The sequence below is a fragment of the Lissotriton helveticus genome, chromosome 5_1 (genome assembly GCF_964261635.1).
Source record: "Lissotriton helveticus chromosome 5_1, aLisHel1.1, whole genome shotgun sequence".
NCBI classification, from domain to species: Eukaryota; Metazoa; Chordata; class Amphibia; order Caudata; family Salamandridae; genus Lissotriton; species Lissotriton helveticus.
In genome coordinates, this window is record NC_136065.1 from 1,584,028,189 (window position 1) to 1,584,049,053 (window position 20,865).

The window sequence follows — 20,865 nt, forward strand, 5'->3', positions numbered from 1 at the left end:
ACACACACCACGAGCCGTCAGTGCACACTTTCACCAGGCACACACACTACCAGCCATCACACACTACCAGCCATCGGTGCGCGCTTCCACCAAGCACACACCACCAGCCGTCAGTGCACGCTTTCACCAGGCACACACACACACCACCAGCCATCAGTGCACGCTTCCACCAGGCACACACACCACCAGCCATCAGTGCACACCTTCACCAGGCACACACACTACCAGCCGTCGGTGCACGCTTTCACTAGGCACACACACACCACCAGCTATCGGTGCACGCTTACACCGGGCACACAAACCACCAGCTGTCAGTGCACGCGTCCACCAGGCTCACACACCACCAGCCGTCAGTGCACACTTCCATCAGGCACACACCACCAGCCGTCAGTGCACGCTTCCATCAGGCACACACCATCAGCCGTCAGTGCACACTTCCACCAGGCACACACACCACCAGCCATCAGTGCACGCTTCCACCAGGCACACACACACCACCAGCCATCAGTGCATGCTTCCTCCAGGCACACACCACCAGCCGTCAGTGCACGCTTCCACCAGGCACGCACACAACCAGCCGTCAATGCATGCTTCCACCGGGTACACACACCCCCAGCCATCAGTACACACTTTCACCGGACACACACACCCCCAGACATCAGTGCACGCTTTCACCAGGCACACACCACCAGCAGTCAGTGCACGCTTCCACCAGGCACACACACCACCAGCCATCAGTGCACGCTTCTACCAGGCACACACATCACTAGCCGTCAGTGCATGCTTTCACCAGGCACAAACACCAACGGCCGTCAGTGCACACTTTCACCAGGCACACACGCTACCAGCCATCACAGACTACCAGTCGTAGGTGCATGCTTCCACCAGACACACCACCAGCCGCCCGTTAGTGCACGCTTTCACCAGGCACATACACCACCAGCCATCAGTGCACGCTTTCACCAGGCACACACACACCACCAGCCGTGCAGCCGGCAGGCTCTTCTCAGAGTTTCTTGGTAAAAATGTGTTTGATGCCTGGGAGGGAGTGGGCAGTGGCGGCTGGTCCATAGGGGCAGCTGGGCAGCGCCCCACTAAGCAATCATAAAGAGAAACTGCTCACTGAATCGGGCAAGAATGCAAGCAGACTATCGTCTGTTTACATTTCCGACCTGTGCTGGCAGCAGCTTCACAAGTGAAAGTGCGCATGAGTCAACAGACGTACAGCGCACGCAGGTGAGAGCAGCAGGAGTCCAGAAATGGACTCCGACTGCGCATCTGCGAGAAGGGCGCTTTCGTTTTTCAGCTCCCCACTCCATAGACATTACATTAGGTATGCTGCGCATGCCTAGTGTAGTGGTGGAGTCTGAGGATAGGATCCTGCTCGGGCGGTGACGTAGGGTCGCCCTATGCCCTGTCCCATGCCAGGACACAGCCGAGTAGCTGCCCCCATTCTTCTGATTTGCCAGTCCACTTCAAAGAAAAGAGCGGGGAGAAGTTAATTCCACTGACATCTTGTGGGTGATGATACACGGGACCGGAGCGGGAGATGCCTGGTAAGTTTATTTATTTGTTTTTATGTAATCATTAAATGAAACGCCTTCCCTATCACCCCCCCCCCCCCCCCCCCCTTCCCCAACCGCCTAGGTCATCCAGTTAGACGTCACTTTGAAATCTGGTACTTGTAGTTTGAGTTTTGTAGCAAGACCTCCCTCCTGCACCACAGAGCAGCTGAACGCCCGGCACTGCCTTCCAAGAAACCCTCGAATGTGGCAGCGGCACGTCGGCTCTGAGTCTGAAGGAGGGAAGATAGTAAGGGATGCCGAGGTGAGGGCGTGTGGCAGGAGCAAGAGAGAGAGAGTGTGTGTACGAGCAACACGGCCAATCATTATGCAATCATTATGCACAATGCTCCAGCTGACACCAGGCATTCTCTCTTATTATCTCCCGGTCTGCGAAATTGAAGCTATCCGTCCTCGTACTTTGTGCTTGAAATGTAAAGAATAGGTAAGGAGTTCCAGCCTCACTGGAATATACCATTGTTGAACGGACTGCCCAGCGAAACATAGCCTAATCTAAACCGGCGGCAACGCAGATCTCTACTGGCTACATTAGACAGGGAGGGTGAGGGGGCTAATGAAAAGAGCGGAGTTGTGGACTAGAGAGCGCAAAATAATCAAAGCATTTAAAATTATTAAAAAATAAAGTACTTTAAAGAAACGCTGTGCCTTATAGTCCATATACATGGCGTATTATCATACCATTGTCTAATCAGTTTATCAATCGTACTAATGCCTCATTTTACAGTGATAGAGGCATTTCATGTGCTGTAAATTGGCAAAGCTTAAAATCGCTCCTAATTGATGTTAACATTATTTCAGCAGGATACTCGTGTAAGCCTTTTTAGTGTCCAAAAGTTGCAAGTATGCTACGCCAAGTTTGGAGAAAAACCCTAGGGGTGAACATATTTCACTGGTGCATGTGCGCCAATCCACGAATACGGTCTCGGACAGACTGCAGATTTCAACAGCAGCATGAAAAATACATTCTTGCGTTAAGTTGGAAGAGGAGGAGGGAGATAGACTGAGGAGGGCAGAGGCTTGAGGGTGGAGAGGGGAGAGACTGAGAGGGTGCGGGGCCTCGGAGGAGGAAGAGAGAGAGAGGCTGGGACTTGAAGATGGAGAGAGAGAGAGAGACTGGAGGGAGAGTGGAGCAGGCGCGGTGCGTCCATTGGGGCGAATGAATGAATGATGGATGGATGGATGCAGGATGGATGGATGCATGAATGAATGATGTATGGATGCAGGATGGGTGGGTGGGTGGATGGATGGGTGGATGCATGAATGAATGATGGATGCAGGATGGATGCAGGATGGATGGGTGGATGCATGAATGAATGATGGATGCAGGATGGATGGGTGGATGGGTGGATGCATGAATGATGTATGGATGCAGGATGGGTGGGTGGATGGATGGATGGGTGGATGCATGAATGAATGATGGATGCAGGATGGATGCAGGGTGGATGGATGCATGAATGAATGATGGATGCAGGATGGATGGGTGGATGCATGAATGAATTATGGATGCAGGATGGATGGATGGGTGGATGAATGAATGATGTATGGATGCAGGATGGGTGGGAGGGTGGATGGATGTGTGGATGCATGAATGATGTATGGATGGATGCAAGGTGGTTTGGGCTCGCTCGCTGCGCTCGCTCGCTGTGGTGCAATATGCAAATTAGTTTACGCCCCACCACTTTCAAATGTCACCAGCCGCCCCTGGGAGTGGGTCGAGTTTCCTTAAACCATGCTGAGTATGCAGGTGCAGTGCATGAACTCCTGTGTGAGTGTGTCATGCTGCCTGGGGCTCACTCACTCCACACTTGTAAATTGCGCATGCACCAGGCTTTTTCTCATTTGCAAAGTTTGGCGCATGCGCACAGCTAGGCAGCCCCCACACCCCCAGGAATGACTGCTTCCTACAACCATAATGGAAACAACATTCAGAGCAATGAAAACAAGTTCATTTGATGCAAAGAACTGTTAACAAAAGACATGTTCAGCTAGTGTAGATCTGGCAACTTAAACAAAACAGCAACACAAAACAAACAAGCAGTGGCATAGCCAATAGGTCTCGCTTTTTGGACCCTATAAGTATTTAGTTATGCAGCAGAATATCCTTGGTGCAACAACACCAACTGTTGCAAGGCTAAACACTTATAAGGTCCCAAATGCGAGACCTACAGGGCCAGACTGAGAACCAAAACCGGCCCTGGCAAAGTGCTCGGCCGGCCCCCTAGGGGTGCGACCAAGCTCTTTGCCGGGGTCGGTTTTCGGCCGATTTTGTTACAGGGCAGATTTTGCAGCTATGCTGCAAAAACGGTCCTTTAACAAAGACGGCCCCCAGGGCCCAAAACCGTCCCCCACCCTTGCGGCGCAACGGGGGATTGCCCGGTGCCCGCAACGGCCAGTCCGGGCCTGGAGACCTATTGGGTATGCCAATGCTTGTTTTTCATTTGTGATTGTGTCATCTTTCCTTGAGTGCTGTGAACATCATGTGTAGGCCAGCCTTCTGCTGAAAAAGGTAACCTAGTGTCTGTATATTGTACAACCTCAGGAACATGGCGTTACTATATTTTTCTAATGTTTTGTGGAAAAGTAGCAGATATATAAAAATGCTAACATGTTTCAGAGTGGTGGTGGTGGTATGCGTATTACTTTACGCAAATGTGTCATTACAGCATGCAGTTCACCACAGCACATCAGTCATCAACCTATTTCACATGTTTCAGAATGTCATCTGACATTTAAGCAGAAATATTCTTATTTCGGGAATAAGCATTGTTTTCTCTTGTCTTTTGGCCTCTTTTAAATCCAAAACTCGACTGGTGGAAATTGTTCACTTGAATTTTTGATGTTGTGATATGTTAAATCTGAGTTCAGCTGCACTGCACACAAAGATGGGCAGATGTGTTATCAAAAAAGTGAGTGTTAAAAGCAGTGTCACACTAATTGTACTAATGTCAGAACGCTCACAGAGAAGAGCCACAGTGTGAGCAAATTTTAAAGATTCACAATAAATACCTATTATAATTTTTTTTTAACGTAAAATCCATGAAATAAGAGTTTATGTAATTTAGCCATTAACTGCGCTTCCATACAGTGTCACATCTCTTTGTTTTCTCCTTTAAAATGTACTCTTTCACTTCGTGCATGCCTCGTGCGATTCTTTCACTCCGTGCATGCCTCGAAAACTTACTCCATTATTTCACTCCATGCATGCCTCGAAAATATATTTCATTCTTTCACTCCGTGCATGAGTATACATTTTTATTTATTTCAAGTTTCTTTGTTGTACTCGAGATTTGCGTCCTGTCTCTTCATGTGCAGTATGACTCTTTTAATAAAGACACGTCGGGTAATTAATTGCTTCCTGTCTCTTCAGGTGCAGCATTGACTCCTTCATTGAAGAAACGTGAGCAATTAATAGCCTTAGCTCCGTTTCGGATCCAGTGAAATCGGGTATCCCCGCACTCAGCCCGAGCAGAGATCGACTGCTTCTGTCTGATCCTGCCCGGGCTGAGTTTATTCTCCGAAGAAAGCCGAAGTGCAGGGGATACACGATACCAGGGGGATACCACATATTACACAACGGGGCGCCTGAGGTCTCACTGATCCTGATAAAGCAGCACTGATACCAAACACACATTTACCAAAAGGGAGACGCTCACTCATGGAGGGCCTGGGGTTATGTGCCAAGGATTCACCCACACTGCAAAGGGGTAAGACTTCTCAAATATATGTGCCAGCATCATGGTGACTTCAGAACCTCACCCCGCCCACTCACCCTGTCCTGATGACATGTGGATGGAGCAGGGCAGTGAAGCGGCTGCCATTTCATTCCTCGAGGGCTCCTCAAGCTGTCGTCGCAGAGGTGCACAAGATGGCATTTCCACTCCTCCTCCTATTCGTCGGTGTTGTTTCAGGTAAGGAGAGCTCACAATAATCTGCTGCTCTCATTCAAGAGACTCCTTCGCTGTGTCATGTATGGCACACGTCTGTCGTTTGTATGGCCTTGTGTCACTTGAAGCAGTCTGGGGGTAACCCTACCTCATCATTATGGAGTTCCTTATTGACCACTCTCATTGTGACATAGTGCTATTTTGTCAAGTGTCTCTGACGATGGAATGTTCACTCATTTTGCTTTCCTTCTTTTAATGAGAATGAACAGTTAGCTATTATCTAGACATTGGGGTGGTATCATGTATGCACTGCTGTGGCAAGAGAGCTTCATTTCCAACCGGATGGCTGTGGTGCCATGTTGTGTGCGAGAGGCTGGGGTGCCTGACGCATTCTGATGTTAACTGGGCACATTCTGTGTGTCTATAATGTATTGTTCCGTTGTAGTGTTGGTGTGGCATCTCGTTGCCAACTTCATGGCTTTGGTGCTGTGCAGTGCTCCTGCGGTAAAGTCCGGGTGACGTGTAGTGTGATATATATGTGTGTAGCCAAACGTCCTGAGCAGGCATTTTGTCAGGTTGTGTTTTCAGGTAGTACATTTAGCTTTCACTTTGCACATGATACGTTACACGACATTGTCGACAATATGAGATGTAGTTATTGTTGCATTGTGACACATGAATCCCACATAATAATGCAGTATATTTAGGTGCTGCGTTGGAGGAATGCTTGCGGTATGGTGCAGAGTGCCACACACCTTTCTACGCGTAGCTTTGTTAACTTTTGAGGCCAGGCTTTTTCTGTCAATCCGGGCCCAGTCCCCGCTGCTATTGAAAAGCAGCTGGTCAATCACTACAGCTAGCTAGGTTCTATCAGGGCAGGGGTCATATGGGCGTCCGGACACTGCAGGAGCCTTTAAGGGTCAGTGTGGGGTCTGCAAGGCACTGGAAGAACGCGGCCACCCTTGAGGTGGAAGGGGGAGGCTTGACTGGAAGTCTTGACATGGCTGTCAGGGAGAGCTCTGACTCACCCCGTGGACACTGTAGAGTCCTAGGTAAGGGCCTACAAATAACCGTGACACGCACACCAGTAGTATAGTTGGTGGCCAGGTCCCTGGGCCTTATATTAACATTGTTGCCTGCTGGCCGAGCCTACCCTGATCCAGCCTACTGTGGTCGCGTTGTGGGGTTCTCCTCGGGCCACACCCCTCAGTTTCCACTACAGGGTGGGCTGGCCCACGAGGGGCAACATTACATTCCTCCTTTGCCTCAGGAATAAACAAACCAAAATACATAACACATAGAACTCCAAACTGTGAACATCAGTCTCGGACAGATAATAGATTCATGGAACAGTCTTACTTATCTGCCTGGACTTCTCTGTCTCCAGGGTACAGGGGTCAACAGAGGGCTACAAAGTCCTGGTACTTCTGGGATGGTCGAGGATTACGCTTCAGGTTGTACCGGCCTTGGCTGCTCCTGGGTGAGGGGGTCAGATGCCCATCCGCCTGGTTCTCATACTCTGGTGCAGGCTGACTGCTTCGGCAACCTTGGCTTTGGGATTCCACTGGAGCATGGGTGGTTCGGCTGGCTTCTCCGTTGACAGGCATGGGAGGATCACTTTCTTCTGCGGGTTCCGGCAGGTCACCGAATTCCCTGGTGGTAGATGCGTAGAGCACAGGAAACTCCACAGACTCGTCGGCTGTTACCATCGTGCCTTTGACGTCTGTTACTGTCCATGGATCTAGTTCGAATGGCAACCTGAACTTCCCAGCAGGGTGGCAATCTCGCACGAGGACTCGGTCACCCACCTCGATGGTGCTTTCCGCCTCCTGTCTCGTCCGTGAGGCATCTTGGTTGGTTTTCGTCCGCCTGGTTAGCGACTGATTTGGAGGGTTCGAGGACTCCGTCCACACTGGGTGGTGCGGGATGGTGTCAGTCACCGTCCGTCCAAAACACAGGCGGCTCAGGGAGATTCCAGTGGTGCAATGGGGTGTGAGGCGATACTCCCGAAGGAACTTGTACAGAGCTTGCTCCAGGCTGTGGCCGTCGGCCAGGGCTATTTGGGTCATTTTATTTAGTGTCCGCATTAGTGGTTCCACCTCTCCATTCGCCTGGGGCCATCAGGGGGTTACTTGGCGATGTCTGATTCGGTGGGACGCGAGGTAATCTGAAAGTTCTGTGCTGGTGAAAGGCGGGCCGTTGTCTGTTCGGAGTTTTCCAATCAGGCCATGGGTTGCCATAATCTTTTCAAGTTTCGGGATGACGTCACTGGCTGCTGTGGATGGCATGATTTTGACTTCTGGATACCTTCAAAAATCATCCACGATTACTAGCATGTACTTTCCTCCGGGGAGACTGCCGAAATCTGCGCTGCCTTTTTCTCACGGGGAGGTGGGACCTGCGTCTGTGATGACTGGGACGGGTCGGCTAGGAAGGCTGGTAGCTAGGCACACTGGGCAGCACTGGATTATCGACTCGACTAGGTGATCGAGACCCGGGAACCAAACCTTGCTTCTGAGGCAATTCTTTGACTTCATGATCCCTTGATGTGCTCCATGTGCGAGGAGGGCGACTTTGTGGGTCAGGGGCCCTGGCAGGATAAGGCGAGGGCCTCTCAGAAGACAACCATCGGTGGACACTGACAGTTCATGGTGTAGGGCTTTCAGTGTAGCTTGTGCCTCTGTGCTGCGGAACGACGCTGGGTTTTGGAGCGGCCTCCAATGCCCTGAGGAGAGTGCTTGGATGGCAATCTGGAGGTAGCCGTCTTCCTTGGTTGCCTGTACCACTTCTTCTAGCGAGATTGGGAGGGGCCTTGACCGTTCAATGATCATCCGTACGTACTCCTCGGTGGCTGTTGCTTCAGCTGCTTCCGGTTCTGTGACAGGTCTGGCGTGCCTGGATAGGAAGTCAGCTGGGTTGCGGGTGCCCGGTCTGTATTCCACAGTGAATTGGAACTCTTGGAGCTGCAGTACCCACTTCTCTATCCTTGGAGGAGGGTGAGATGAGGACCCTTGAAAGATTGGAACAAGGGGTTTGTGGTCGGTTACCACCATGAATGGGTGTCCGTACAGATAGATGTGGAGAAGTGTGGCTCACTGGTTAGAGGAGGCAGACCTGGAAGCAGATGTCAGCCCGGGACCAGGGTTCAATTCCCGGCTCGGCGGGGTCTTGAGTCCTAAAATGTCCATGGACTCGACAATTCTCGCTCCAGTGCCTACTCGATTCACGGGTTCACACTCTGCGACTCTGGGCAATAGCTTGCTCAATCTCCACAACGGCCCCTCGCGGCGGGATGCCTGGCTTTCACCTTGCGGATACCCTGCCGGGGTTATCTCACAGGGGAATACCAGGACGGGTTCCCTAAGCAAGCGCTTAGAAACCGCTTGGTGATTTGCGCTATATAAATTCCTGTACATTTACATTTACATGTGAAAATGGCAACAACCCCACAGGATCGCAATGGCCTCCTTCTCAATTTGAGAGTAGCGTTGCTCCATGGGCGTGAGAGTCCTGCTGGCGTAGGCGACCAGGGCCCATTCTCCACAAGCTTGCTGTTGGACCAGAACTGCTCCCAGGCCTGTGGAACTAGCATCCACCACTAGCTGGGACTCGTGTCTGGGGTCGAAATACACTAAAGTCGTGTCAGCTAACAGGGCAGCTTTTGTCTTCCGGAATTACTCTTCTTTCTCGGTTTCCCACATCCAGTGGCTGGTGGCTTTGGTGAGGTCTCGCAGGGGGCCAGTCAGGTCTGATAGATTCTTGATGAAACGGCCACAATACCTGACCATGCCCAGAAAGCTGCGAACTCCCGACACCGAAGTTGGGGCTGGAGCGTCTTGAATGTCTTTTACGTTGTCCGGGTCTGGGCCAATGCCTTTGTCGGAGAAGCGGTAGCCCAAAAAACTGATGTCTCTCCTTAAAAACTCGCACTTCTCTCGGTGGAGGGTGAGTCCACTGTCTCAGATTCGGGTGATTACTGCCAGGAGGCATTGGACGTGCTCTTCCAGCGTGGGCGCATGCACGAGAATGTCATCGTTGACGTTGAGGACACCGTCCAGCCCTTGGAGGACATTTCTAACTATTTCTTGGAAGACCTCGGCAGCGCTGGAGATGCCAAAGTTGAGGCGCGTGTAGCGCCTGAGCCCAGCATGGGTGGAGAATGTCGTGATGGGACGCGAGTCCGGATGGAGAGGAATCTTCGTGGTACCCAGAGCGGAGGTCCATCTTTGAAAACCACTTGGAGCCGGACAGTTCTCCAATGATGTCGTCCACCGTCGGGGTCAGGTGGCGCTCGCGCTTGATGGCGAGATTAGGGATTCTCATGGCCACACAGATGCAGACCGCGTCAGGCTGCTTTAGCTTCTTCTCAACAACAATGGGTAATACCCACAGGATAGGGCATCTTACCCGTTCAATGATCCCGGCTCTCTCAAGAGGGCGCAGCCCTGTCTCAACCTTGGGACGCAGGTGGAAGGCAATTCTCCGGTGGCGGAGAGCAATCGTGCGACTGACTTGTCGATGTGTAGGTGGATTGCGGGGCCTTTCAAGCAGCCGATTCCCTTGAACAGTGTCTTGAATCCTTGCAACAGGCAGTTCAGGTCGTTGGCCTGCACGGTGAATGCGAAATGGAGTCAGGTTGAGGTCCTTTGCAGTTCTGCAGCCTAGCAGAAACCCGGAGCCTTCCTGGGATACATACACCTTGGCTTGCTGGTGGACGGCTTCGTGAGAGAGATCGGCTTGGAATACTCCACACAGCATGAGCGGGCATTCTGGTGTCGTAGGCGTAGACTTGTACCCTGCGGGGGCGGAGCGTCGGAGGATTTGGTAGATTCTTGTAAACGCTGGTAGCCATGAGGTTGATGGTGGCTCCGGTGTCGATGAGGGCTGCCACTGCTTGGTCTTGCACTTTGACATTGCATATGGGCGTCGCTGGTTGAGCGGCCAACAGAGTGTTCAGCATCCTGGCCACGTGAACAGTGGCAGCATCTGCTTCATCGTCATCCATGTCGCTGCTTGCTGGACCATCAGGGGGTGGTTCGATCGCACGGACTCTCCGGGGTGGGCCAGTCTGCCTCTTCTTGGTGTAGATAATTGGTGTGCATAATTTAGAGAAGTGGTTGACTTTCCCGCAGGCACTGCAGGTTTTGCTTTGCACGGGGCAAGCTCCGTCATGGGGTGAAGGGCTGCCGCACCAACCGCAGGGACGACTGCATGGGTTCTGTGCAGGCGTGGTTGTCTTTGGCAGTGTAGTTCGTGGACGCGATTCCTGGGCATCGGGACGGAGGGCGCACACTGGTTCCTCTTTGACGGTGGCGGCAGGCTTGGGGTCCATGTCTGCCGCTCTGGCTTTTGACAGTTCTTTGGAGCGGCTGAGCGTTAGTATGTCCCTCTTCGGCATGTTGTGTTCCTGCAGGACCCACTCGCGCACCTTGGTGGGGGCACAGCCCTGAATGAACTAGGCCCAGACTTCGTAGTCCTTGTGTGGGAGGGTGCAGGTGCTTGCTAACTCCTTCAGCCTGGCATAGAACACGTCCACCGACTCTTCTGGGATCTGCCGCGCTTGGCGGAGCAGGAAATGTTCGTAGTCGGTGCTGGCGAAAGGTTCAAAGTAGGCGATGATGGCGTCGTGCATCGAGGCGTAGTTTCTGGGTGGGCAGGCCTCCCTTACCCGTTTGAAGATCTTATGAATGTCTGACCCACCTAGATAGAGGAGCATGGGCCTGCAGCGGGGGCCGCGATGTCCGTAGCGTCGAATAAATTCTCCAGGCGCTCCACCCACGCTTTCCAGCGCATGGCTTGGGAGGGTGGGGCTCTGTGACAGTGGAGGGCTCGAGCGGGGGAACTGTGGCCATGCCGGCGTGGGTGTGGACGTAGCCGGGCGGTAAAAATGGCGTCGAGATGCTTGCTGGTGGTTTCGGAGGAGGTGCACCAGGTAAAGCAGGCTCTGTGAGGTGGCAGCCGGGTTGCAGCAAGAGGGTGGCACTGGTGAGGGCTGGTGGGCCTGCACATGCACCACGCAACCGCAGAGAGGGCGGGGGCTTGCTTGAGCCAGGAGAGGCCTAGTCTTTCAGATCAGCAGGAACAAATGGATGCCCAGTGCCACATGGTGCAGGGTGCGAGCATGGAGGAGCTACTTTCACTTTCGTTTTCCCCGCTGTATGCTGGCTGCAATGGAGGCAGGGGACGGGTCTAGCGCTTGCCCTCACACTGTGCGCTTGAGGGTCGGGAGTGTCCGGGGGCCGCTGTCATGAAGCGCACACAGGCGCTCTCACCTTCGCTTCTCCTGACGAGCGGGAGACCGGGCTGCAGTCGGGCACTGGGGCAGGCCGCGCATGCGTGAGTTCGGCCAGCGCCGACTCGAGGGCTTCAAGAATGTTGAAAGGCAGCGCCCGGAGGCCAGAGTCCGGACAGGCGGCGACGTCCGCAGGCAGCAGGATCTCGCTGCCAGGCACAGTGGCGGCAGCAGGCAGGAGGCGGCAGCAGCAGGCAGGATGGCCTTGTGTGCATAGGTGAGCACACCGGAGGTGAGGCGGGCAAGGTGGGCGCTCTCACAATAAGGGTGTCGACGGCAGGCACGGGGTCCACAGCGTGACACGGCGGGGTGGTGAGACCACCTCGCTGCCAATGTAGAGTCCTAGGTAGGGGCCTACAAATAACTGACAGGCACATCAGTAGTATAGTTGGTGGCCAGACTCGTACTGGCTCACGCCCAGGTCCCTGGGCCTTTTATTAACATTATTGCGTGCTGGCCGAGCCTACGCTGGGCCAGCCTACTGTGGTCGCGTTGTGGGGGTCTCCTCGGGCCACACCCCTCAGTTTCCACTACAGGGTGGGCTGGTCCATGAGAGGCAACATTACAGAGACCTGCCCGGGGCCCTCAGAACTGCACGTCCTCTGCGCCTTCACTCAAAGTCGTGCTTGAGCACCTTTGCAATATGTATGTAAATAACTCAATGTCACGTTGATTAATAACACCCAAGCAAGTGGCGTAAATACATTGTCTTCTGGTGCGTCACAGGATTAATCAGTTTGTTCTTTTTTCAGGTCAGCGTGCAGAGGTTGAACAACGCAGCCCTGGAGAAAGTTTGACTGTGCACTGCGACTACACACACGATTATAAGGATCACCAGAAAATATGGTGCAGAGAGACAGAGCCAGGCTTTTGTAATCTTGTTGTCAGAACAGCATGGAGTAGTTGGACACTAGTGAGCGCCACATCCAGAAGGACCCATATCAGTGATAACAAAAGAACACAACAGATATCTGTCATGGTTCAGGAGCTAGAGGAGCCGGATGCGGGATTGTATTGGTGCGGGGTGTATTTTTCTCTCACGAACAAGATTGAGATAATGAAAAAAATAGACCTGCATATTACTGAAGGTGAGTCCAATTCACTTTAAATGGCCAATCCAAAGGGCTCATGCTTATTGTAGCGAATAATTTTCTCCATCATTGTTTGTAGGCCAATCGCAACAAAACATGCTGCCAACATGCTCGTTTTTCTCCAATAGCATCTCACCCACCCTTTCCCCTCTCCCCAATGGCCGACCATCACTTCTATTCCCATGCAGGAATCTGGAGCATTTGACCAGTGTGGATACATGTTTTAAATGCCTCACTTCTCTGGAGACACTACATTTAACTTGACTAAAACACTTTTGAATTGTACCTGTCTAGAGTTTAAACCTCTTAGGCTAAACGTGTTTAACCCTAGAGTTAGAAAAACACTGACATTTAGTAATTCTAGTTCCTTTGATCTCTGAGATTAAATACATTTTTACAGACCAAAGATCTTTAAACTTTGAGCTCTAGTAATCGAGGATCTTGATCTAGTAGTTCTACTGTAGGGATATAGAAGCTTGGAGCTCAAGGGGTATGGTATCTTAAAAGGGAAACTAGTTTGATAGTTGATCAGTATCTAGAAGCTTTAAACATGAAGGATACAGTCTCTTTAAACTCCATGGAACTTCATATAGAACTTTTAGACAATTTTGATCTAGAAGGTTTGATTCGTAGTGGCACAATCACTCTAGAAGCTTTTCCAACCATTGTATGTTTCAAATTCTCTTTTCTTCTCATGCTCAGTGGTCTTCCTTTTCCTTCCTCTTTTATCCCCATGCCAGTGATTTTAGGTCTTACATACCAGAGAGTTTTTTGCTATCTCTATGTGAAATCCTCTTGTGGACTACACCAAAAACATACAGTGGGCTTAGATCCCGTCCATTGCTTACCATTGGTTGACTTTTGTGTCATTCGCATTTGTTTGCTTCTTATTCATTGACTTGTCTTCCTTTTGTTATGTTTGTTTCTACTCTGGAGCTCAGTGGCATAACAATAGCCCCCGCTGCCCCAGCAGTGCGGTGGGAGCCCGAGCTCCAGCGGGCACCTCTGGCACTGTGCAAGGGCAGTGGGTCCCTGGCCTTAAAGCTCCTGGCTGGGTCCGGGGCATAAGGGGCACCCTCTATGTACTTTGCAGGGTGGCCCTGATGCAGCGCTTCTCCAGAAATAATTTCTTAAATCCTCATCACCTTTCCCTTAAGTCACAATTATCACATTTACTCATCAGTGGGGCCCATAACACTGATTTCACTTACGCAATTTCTCTATACTTCAGCATTGCGGCAGCATGTCAGGATACAAAGATGAAATCGGAAAAGAGAGTTTTTTACTTCCTCGGAACGCCTTCTTTTATACCCTTTTAACTAACTAAACTATCTAATTTCTGAAACATTTGGGGTTTCTGACAAATTTGATTGGTTCTTCCAAGGGGTGGATGAGCATAACCTCATCATTTCATTATTTGACTTCTGCAGCATCAGCAAAAATGAATATGGCTATTGTCTCTGTAATGTCCATTTCACTTGTGTCCTTAAAATTGCAATATTCACTTTAGTTCTTACGGTTTGAATACGGACTTCCATTTTGTTGGCAGTCATTCATGGTTTCAGGGCTTCAGGGCACATTGTCCTTGACCCATCTCATTCAGCTAGAGTCTTCGCAAGCTCGCCTGCAGTTTCTTTCACAGTTCTGCACATGCGCAGTACACCTCAAGCTCGAGTTCAATGCACAAGCGTCCATTTTTCTACAGGTCGCAAAGGCCCATACCGGAACTATTATAGAAACAAACACAGATAGCTATTAATTATTGAATTAAAACCCATTCTGTTTACCTCCCCCTTTACTAAGGTATCCCTGTTAGTTATTACCTAGCAAATAAAGCCACAATTATGCAAGATTTGCTTACCCATCTTCATGTTTTTGGCACAAATAGACAAACAGAAAGCACATTTATGCCACTTTTGGTTAATTTAAAGCTTCTTATTAGTTTAGGACATGACAACATCACTTCATTAGTTAATTATAGTTGCAACATAGGCAAAATTAGTTTCCCACGTGTAGGTGCAATTTTATTCTAAGTTGATTAGCATTTCAAACCTTCAATTAGTTCATGTTACTGTTATGAGAAAGTGATTTTACGAGGGGTATACAAACTTTTGTTTCTACCCTCGCTCCATCAACTCCCTCCTTTAGTGATCTTATCACCAAATCTCTCCCAAATTTTAGCAAAATTTTAAACATGTTTCAAATTCTTCGGTTAGTATTAATATAAATTCTCATTTCATCTATCTTTCTATTATTTTGATACGCTATTGATTGGAATGCTTCCATCTCAATGTCTTCTTTTTCACGTTCTCTATCTTGTCTTTCCTTACTCATTCTCTTCATTGATCTCTTAACATTTTTCCTTTTCCTAATCATGCAACATACTCTTAATATTACTATTGCTATTACTATCACTGGAAACATTATCTTACCTATAATAAAACTACCTATTTCATGTAACCAATGTTTAACTGCTGTAAAACTTTTACCCATTCTTTCAAGGACACCATCAACCTCTAGTGGTTCAATTTCTTTATGCAACTCTGTAATATTTTTGATATACCTTTCAATGTTTTGGCTTTTATCAGGAATGTACGTACAACAGTGCTGTACATGTAAGGTTCCGCAGACTCCTCCTTCTTTTGCCAATATTATGTCAAGAGCAAGACGATTCTGCATTACCATAGCTCTCATAGCAACTAATTCAGTATCTACCATTAAAAATCCACCTGCAGTATCCGTTTATAATCGATCTACTATCGTTGACAATTTTCGAATTTTGTTTGCATTAAAAGATATCCCCACCATTGGTATCAGTGCTCCAAAAATTTCACTAATTATTTCACCTACACTTTCTCTTTTTCTACGACTTAAATGTTTGCCTATCTCATGTGTTGCCCTAGTACTTCTATCTACATGAAAGATTTTTGGAAAGACCAAGCCAACATAACATGCCCCGTACCAGTGGTCTGGCAACTTGTAATAAGCCTTATTCCCACAAATAAAGTATATCCCAGGAAAAATTGGATCTCTACCACCTTTAAATCCCCATCCCCTATTATACGATATGTATCTTCACATCGACTCGCTCCCACAAAATAATTATCATACAAAGTATTGTCCCTGCGAATATAACATTTCCCTAAGGATGGAGTGTCTATATTGATAGCAACATTCATATTTTGACCATTCAGTTTTTCATCCTCAGCTTGCCAACACTTTGATTTAGTATGCTTCATCCTCTCATTTCTTTTGTACATGGCCCTCCTTTCTTCAACCATATTTAAAAACACGTTTTCTTCATTCCTCATACTCATGTGTTAATTCCTATGTTACTAAGAAAAATTCTCCCATTACCTTGGCTGGCTTGACCTTATTTAATGCATAATCAACTTTCAGTTTCGCCAAAATCAGAATTTGAATAATAATATTCTAATTTCCCTGTGTTATAAAACAAACTTGCTATTATACTACAAGTCACCCCATATGTAAGTGGAAGGTGATGGTACGTCACGCCCTCTGAAACTGATGCTGATAATTTCACGCACACATAACAGTCACTAGCATCCATGGTTCTAATATATTCAGATAGCAACCTTGAAAAAGTGTTTCTGGAAAAGTCGCTAATTGACCTATCCTGGTGAATTTCTGGTCTATATACAGGTGGTTTATCTGTTTTGAATCCATTCTTAGTCACATTAGGTTTCAAATTTTTAAAATCATGTCTAAAAGGAATAATAACAGCTAAAAATCAACCATACTAGAATTAGCAATACTGTACACATCATTGACATTTTGCAACATATTCTAAAAATTTAACACTTAGGGGCTGATTTCAATTCGGGAAAAACCGCTCCGAATAGCTGTTCGGAGCGTTTTTCCCGTACAAATCGTACCCTGCAACGTCCCCCGTATGTACGACGAAGTACGATTCGTACCAGGAGCCGTACTCCGTACGAGTCTTATAGAGACAGTACGACTCTGATCTCCGTACGATTCTCCCTCGGAACCCGCTGTACGCGACATCTGTACGGATCGCGGCTGGTTTTTATGACCCAGCAAGTACGATACGTGTCGGGGACGCACCGTACGACCCTTTTTTCTACGGGAGCTGAAAACAGCTGTAAAAGCAGAGTTCGCGCCAAAACAGCTACGGAACGCCCTCCCCGGGTACGGTGCGTACCCCCCATGATCGTATGGGTACGGTGCGTACCCCTGCGATCATGGGGTGTACGCACCGTACCCCATGTACGATGGGTGTACGCACCGTACCCCATGTACGCTGGGTGTACACAACGTACCCCATGTACGATGGGTACACCCATCGTACATGGGGTACGGTGCGTACACCCATCGTACATGGGGTACGGTGCGTACACCGCATGATCGCAGGGGTACGCACTTACCCCTGCGATCATGGGGGATACGGACCGTACGTTGTGTATGTGTTTGTTTGCTTTTCCGTACGACTTGCCCTTACCTGACGTGGACCGTACGAATCGCTTCCTCATACCCCGGTCCGGATCGTACTCGTCGGGTCGTACGGCATGTGTACGAGTCGTACGGTTCACGGTTTCAGCCTTGCAATACATACGGATCGCGACGATTCGGACGGATTCACAGAATGCGGATCGTACTACGTGACTCGGACGGACGGGTACGATTTGTACGGAGAGGGCTCCGGATACAAATTGTACATATGTTTTTTTTCCCGAATCGGAATCGACCCCTTAGTAACTTGTTCATTAGTAGCCATTTTTTTCTAACAATTTTCTTTTAATCTTATTTTCTTCCCACTAATATTTCAGTAAGCATTCCTAATGCTTTTCAATGTCAATCTTTACGAGTCTAACTCGTTTTTCAAGCTTTTGCAATCAGTTTTTTCTTTACTTTTTTATCTCAGTTCTTTTACTCACTTTCTTTTTCCAGATCTATAACATTCAAATTCTCTTGGCTGCTTCCTACTTCCTCTATAGGCGGGGAAATTATGTATGTCCACGCAGCTGATTTGTATTTCTGATTTGGTCTCCTTACTCTCTTTGGCCTTTGAACTACTTCAATTTTCTTTCCCAATGACTCTTTCTGACTTGATATCTCATTTACTTGTTCTTCTGGTTTTCTTGCTTTGTTAACCAATTTGAATCTTAGTCCATCACTTTCTTTAGGCCAACTGTCTCCTTTTCGAGCTCTTTTTGTCTTTGGTTCTGTAGTATTGGGTTCCACTCTCCAAGCTCTTTTTCTGGAACTATTCCTCAATTGTGCTCCATCATCATTGTCATCAGTTTCACTTTCCGTATTTTCAACAGTTTCATTTACAATGACTTTTATAATGTCTATATCTTTTTCAAAATCAAGTTTTTCTTTACTCGGCAGTTTCACTCTGTTAGGAACATTTCCATAACTGGTACTTGGAATCTCATCCTTGTTGTGAGCTATTCCCGCTTTTCCAGTGTCAGGACTTTGGTCCCTGCTCCCAGAGTTTTCTGACTGCTTGTCAATACTTTCTTGATTATCAGTCTTATCTGTACTACGTTTGATGCACTCACTGGTCTCAGTTCTTACAAAATCTCGACATTCAGGTCGATCTTCAGAATTTGGTACTTCAACAGCTTCACCTTCTCCTTCTGATGCAGAACTAGCATCTGATACCTCCAAATGTCAACGTTCTTGTCGAGCTTCAGTATCTGGATTCTTCTCTGGTTCTCCTTCTGAGTCAGAGTCAGTTGTGCTTTCATCTTCTTCGTATTGATCTTCAGGTTCAGGTACACGGATGGTGTGGCTAGCATGCACCCATCTTTTTACTCCGGCACACTTGACTACAGTTGTGCTGACCAGAATAACTTGTCTTGGCCTCTGCCAACGAGGCACCAAGCAGTTTCTTCTTCGATGTACTTTTATCCGAACCCAATCTCCTGGAACTAGATCATGAGCTGGATGTGTTTCTTTCGTGTTTGATTCAGTTCCCACCTGATGGAACACAAAAGTTACCACGTCAGACTGATTCTTGCATTAATCCAGTATGATGTCATCACTAATAGTTAACAGTTTATCAACTGGTACAAATGCCTGTCTCATGACCCTGACCATCAAAATTTCCTGTGGACTCAATCCAGTCTTTTTGTCTGGTATGCTTCTCAGGGTCATCAAAACAAGGGGTAATGCGTCCGGCCATTTCAGTCCTGTTGCCAAACACAGATTTGCAAACCTGTTTTTGATTGTTCCGTTCACCTGTTCAACTACCCCTGAAGCTTCTGGTCTGTAAGCACAATGTAGTTTCTGAATAAATGTCCAGTGCTTCACATACCATCTGTAGCATTTCATTCTGAAAATGGGGTCCACGATCTGTTTCAATCGTTACTGAAAACCCGATCGTGGTATGATCTCACGTAGAAGCAATTTCGCAACAGTTACTCCATCATTTCTCCGGGTAGGGAAGGCTTCAAACAAATAAACAAACAAATAATTACCAGTACATATCTGAGTGTATTGCAAGGCGGCAACTCAATGAAAACCAGCTGCATTCGTGTGAATGGACCTCCCTCCCGTCCTATGGTTCCCAAACTTACAACAGTTTTTCTGTTTGGATTAAACTGTTGGCAAATCAGACATCTCTGGCACAAGCTCTCAGCAATCATCCTGAATTTTGGATTGTACCAGGTTTGTCTGAACAACCTAATAATTGCATCCCTCCCAACATGGGCTTGACCATGGTACATTCGAGCCATGTTGGAAATCATGCTGTCAGGCATTACTGGTCTTTCATCTTTGTAAACCCAGATTTCATCTTCTCTTTGCCTACATCATCCTTTTAGCCAAATATTTTTCTCTTCCTCGCTAGCTTCTTCCTGCATATGCCTCACTTCTTGCCAAGTTTCAACTATTGTGGTTAGCATTAAAGGACTTGAAACATGTTCTTCTTTCCTGTCCCGATTTATGCATGCAAGATTTCTAGCACAGTACTTTGCAATTGAATCAACATACCTATTTCCACTGGTTATATAGTCATCTCCTCTCTTATGCGCGGCCCACTTAACCACAGCAATCTTGTCAGGCAGCTGAATAGCATCAATCAACATTTTCACAAATTCAGCGTTCCTGATGGGGGATCCTGCAGAAGTTAAATAACCTCTTTGAGACCACAGTTGCCCATAATCATGGACAACCCCAAATCCTTACTGACTGTCAGTAACTATGGTAAATCTGATTTCTTTTCCCAATTCACATGCTCGAATCAAAGCAATCAATTCTGCTATTTGAGCAGAACAACTTCCTTTCAAATAAGATGCTTCCAAAACAACTGCAACTGTGCATACTGCATATGCAGCACTCAAAGTACCTTCCTCTGTTCTCAGGCATGAACCGTCAACAAACATCACATAATCAGATTCAGACAATGGTTCATCCCTTATGTCAGGTCTTGGTTTGGTACAATATTCAAGAACATCCAAACATTTGTGATTAACTTCATTTCTCACTTCAGCTTCTATAATATCAGGTAGGAATGTAGATGGATTTACGTTAACACAAAGGGAAATTGTCACAAATGGTTTAATAAGGCAACAGTATCTGTAATGCATTCATCTTTTGTTTTCGATGCCACCAACAGGTCATCGATATATTGGACCAATACCGATTCTCCAGTCATGCTCAAACCTTCTAATGATTTCTTTAACAATCAATTGAAAATAGATAGACTCTCAGTATACCCCTGAGGAATTCGGCACCATGCCAAAATGCGATCCCCGAACCGGAAAGCAAATATTGGCTGGCTTTCTGGGTGTAATGGAACCGTAAAGAATGCATTGCACAGGTCAATAACAGTATACCATTCTGCATCACGTGGAATCTGGTATAGAATCACTGCTGGATTTGGTACAATTGGACAACATGAGACAACAATTTTATTAATTTTTCTAAGGTCCTGCACAATCCTAAATGTTCCATTTGGCTTTTTCAATCCCATTATCGGTGAATTACAAGGGCTGCTCTCTATTTCTCTCAGAATACCCTGGTCA

The 20,865-nt window shown here is 47.9% G+C and overlaps 1 protein-coding gene across 1 annotated transcript in view; it reads left to right on the forward strand.

Annotated features, from left to right (window-relative positions):
* The first annotated feature begins 5,393 nt into the window (after positions 1 to 5,393).
* LOC144755621 (uncharacterized) overlaps positions 5,394 to 20,865 on the forward strand; it is a 589,384-nt gene continuing 573,912 nt past the window's right edge. Inside the window, exons 1-2 of the mRNA XM_078644742.1 lie at positions 5,394 to 5,491; positions 12,512 to 12,847. Coding sequence (XP_078500868.1) covers positions 5,449 to 5,491; positions 12,512 to 12,847 — 379 coding nt within the window. The 5' untranslated portion in view covers positions 5,394 to 5,448. The remainder of the gene's footprint in view (positions 5,492 to 12,511; positions 12,848 to 20,865) is intronic.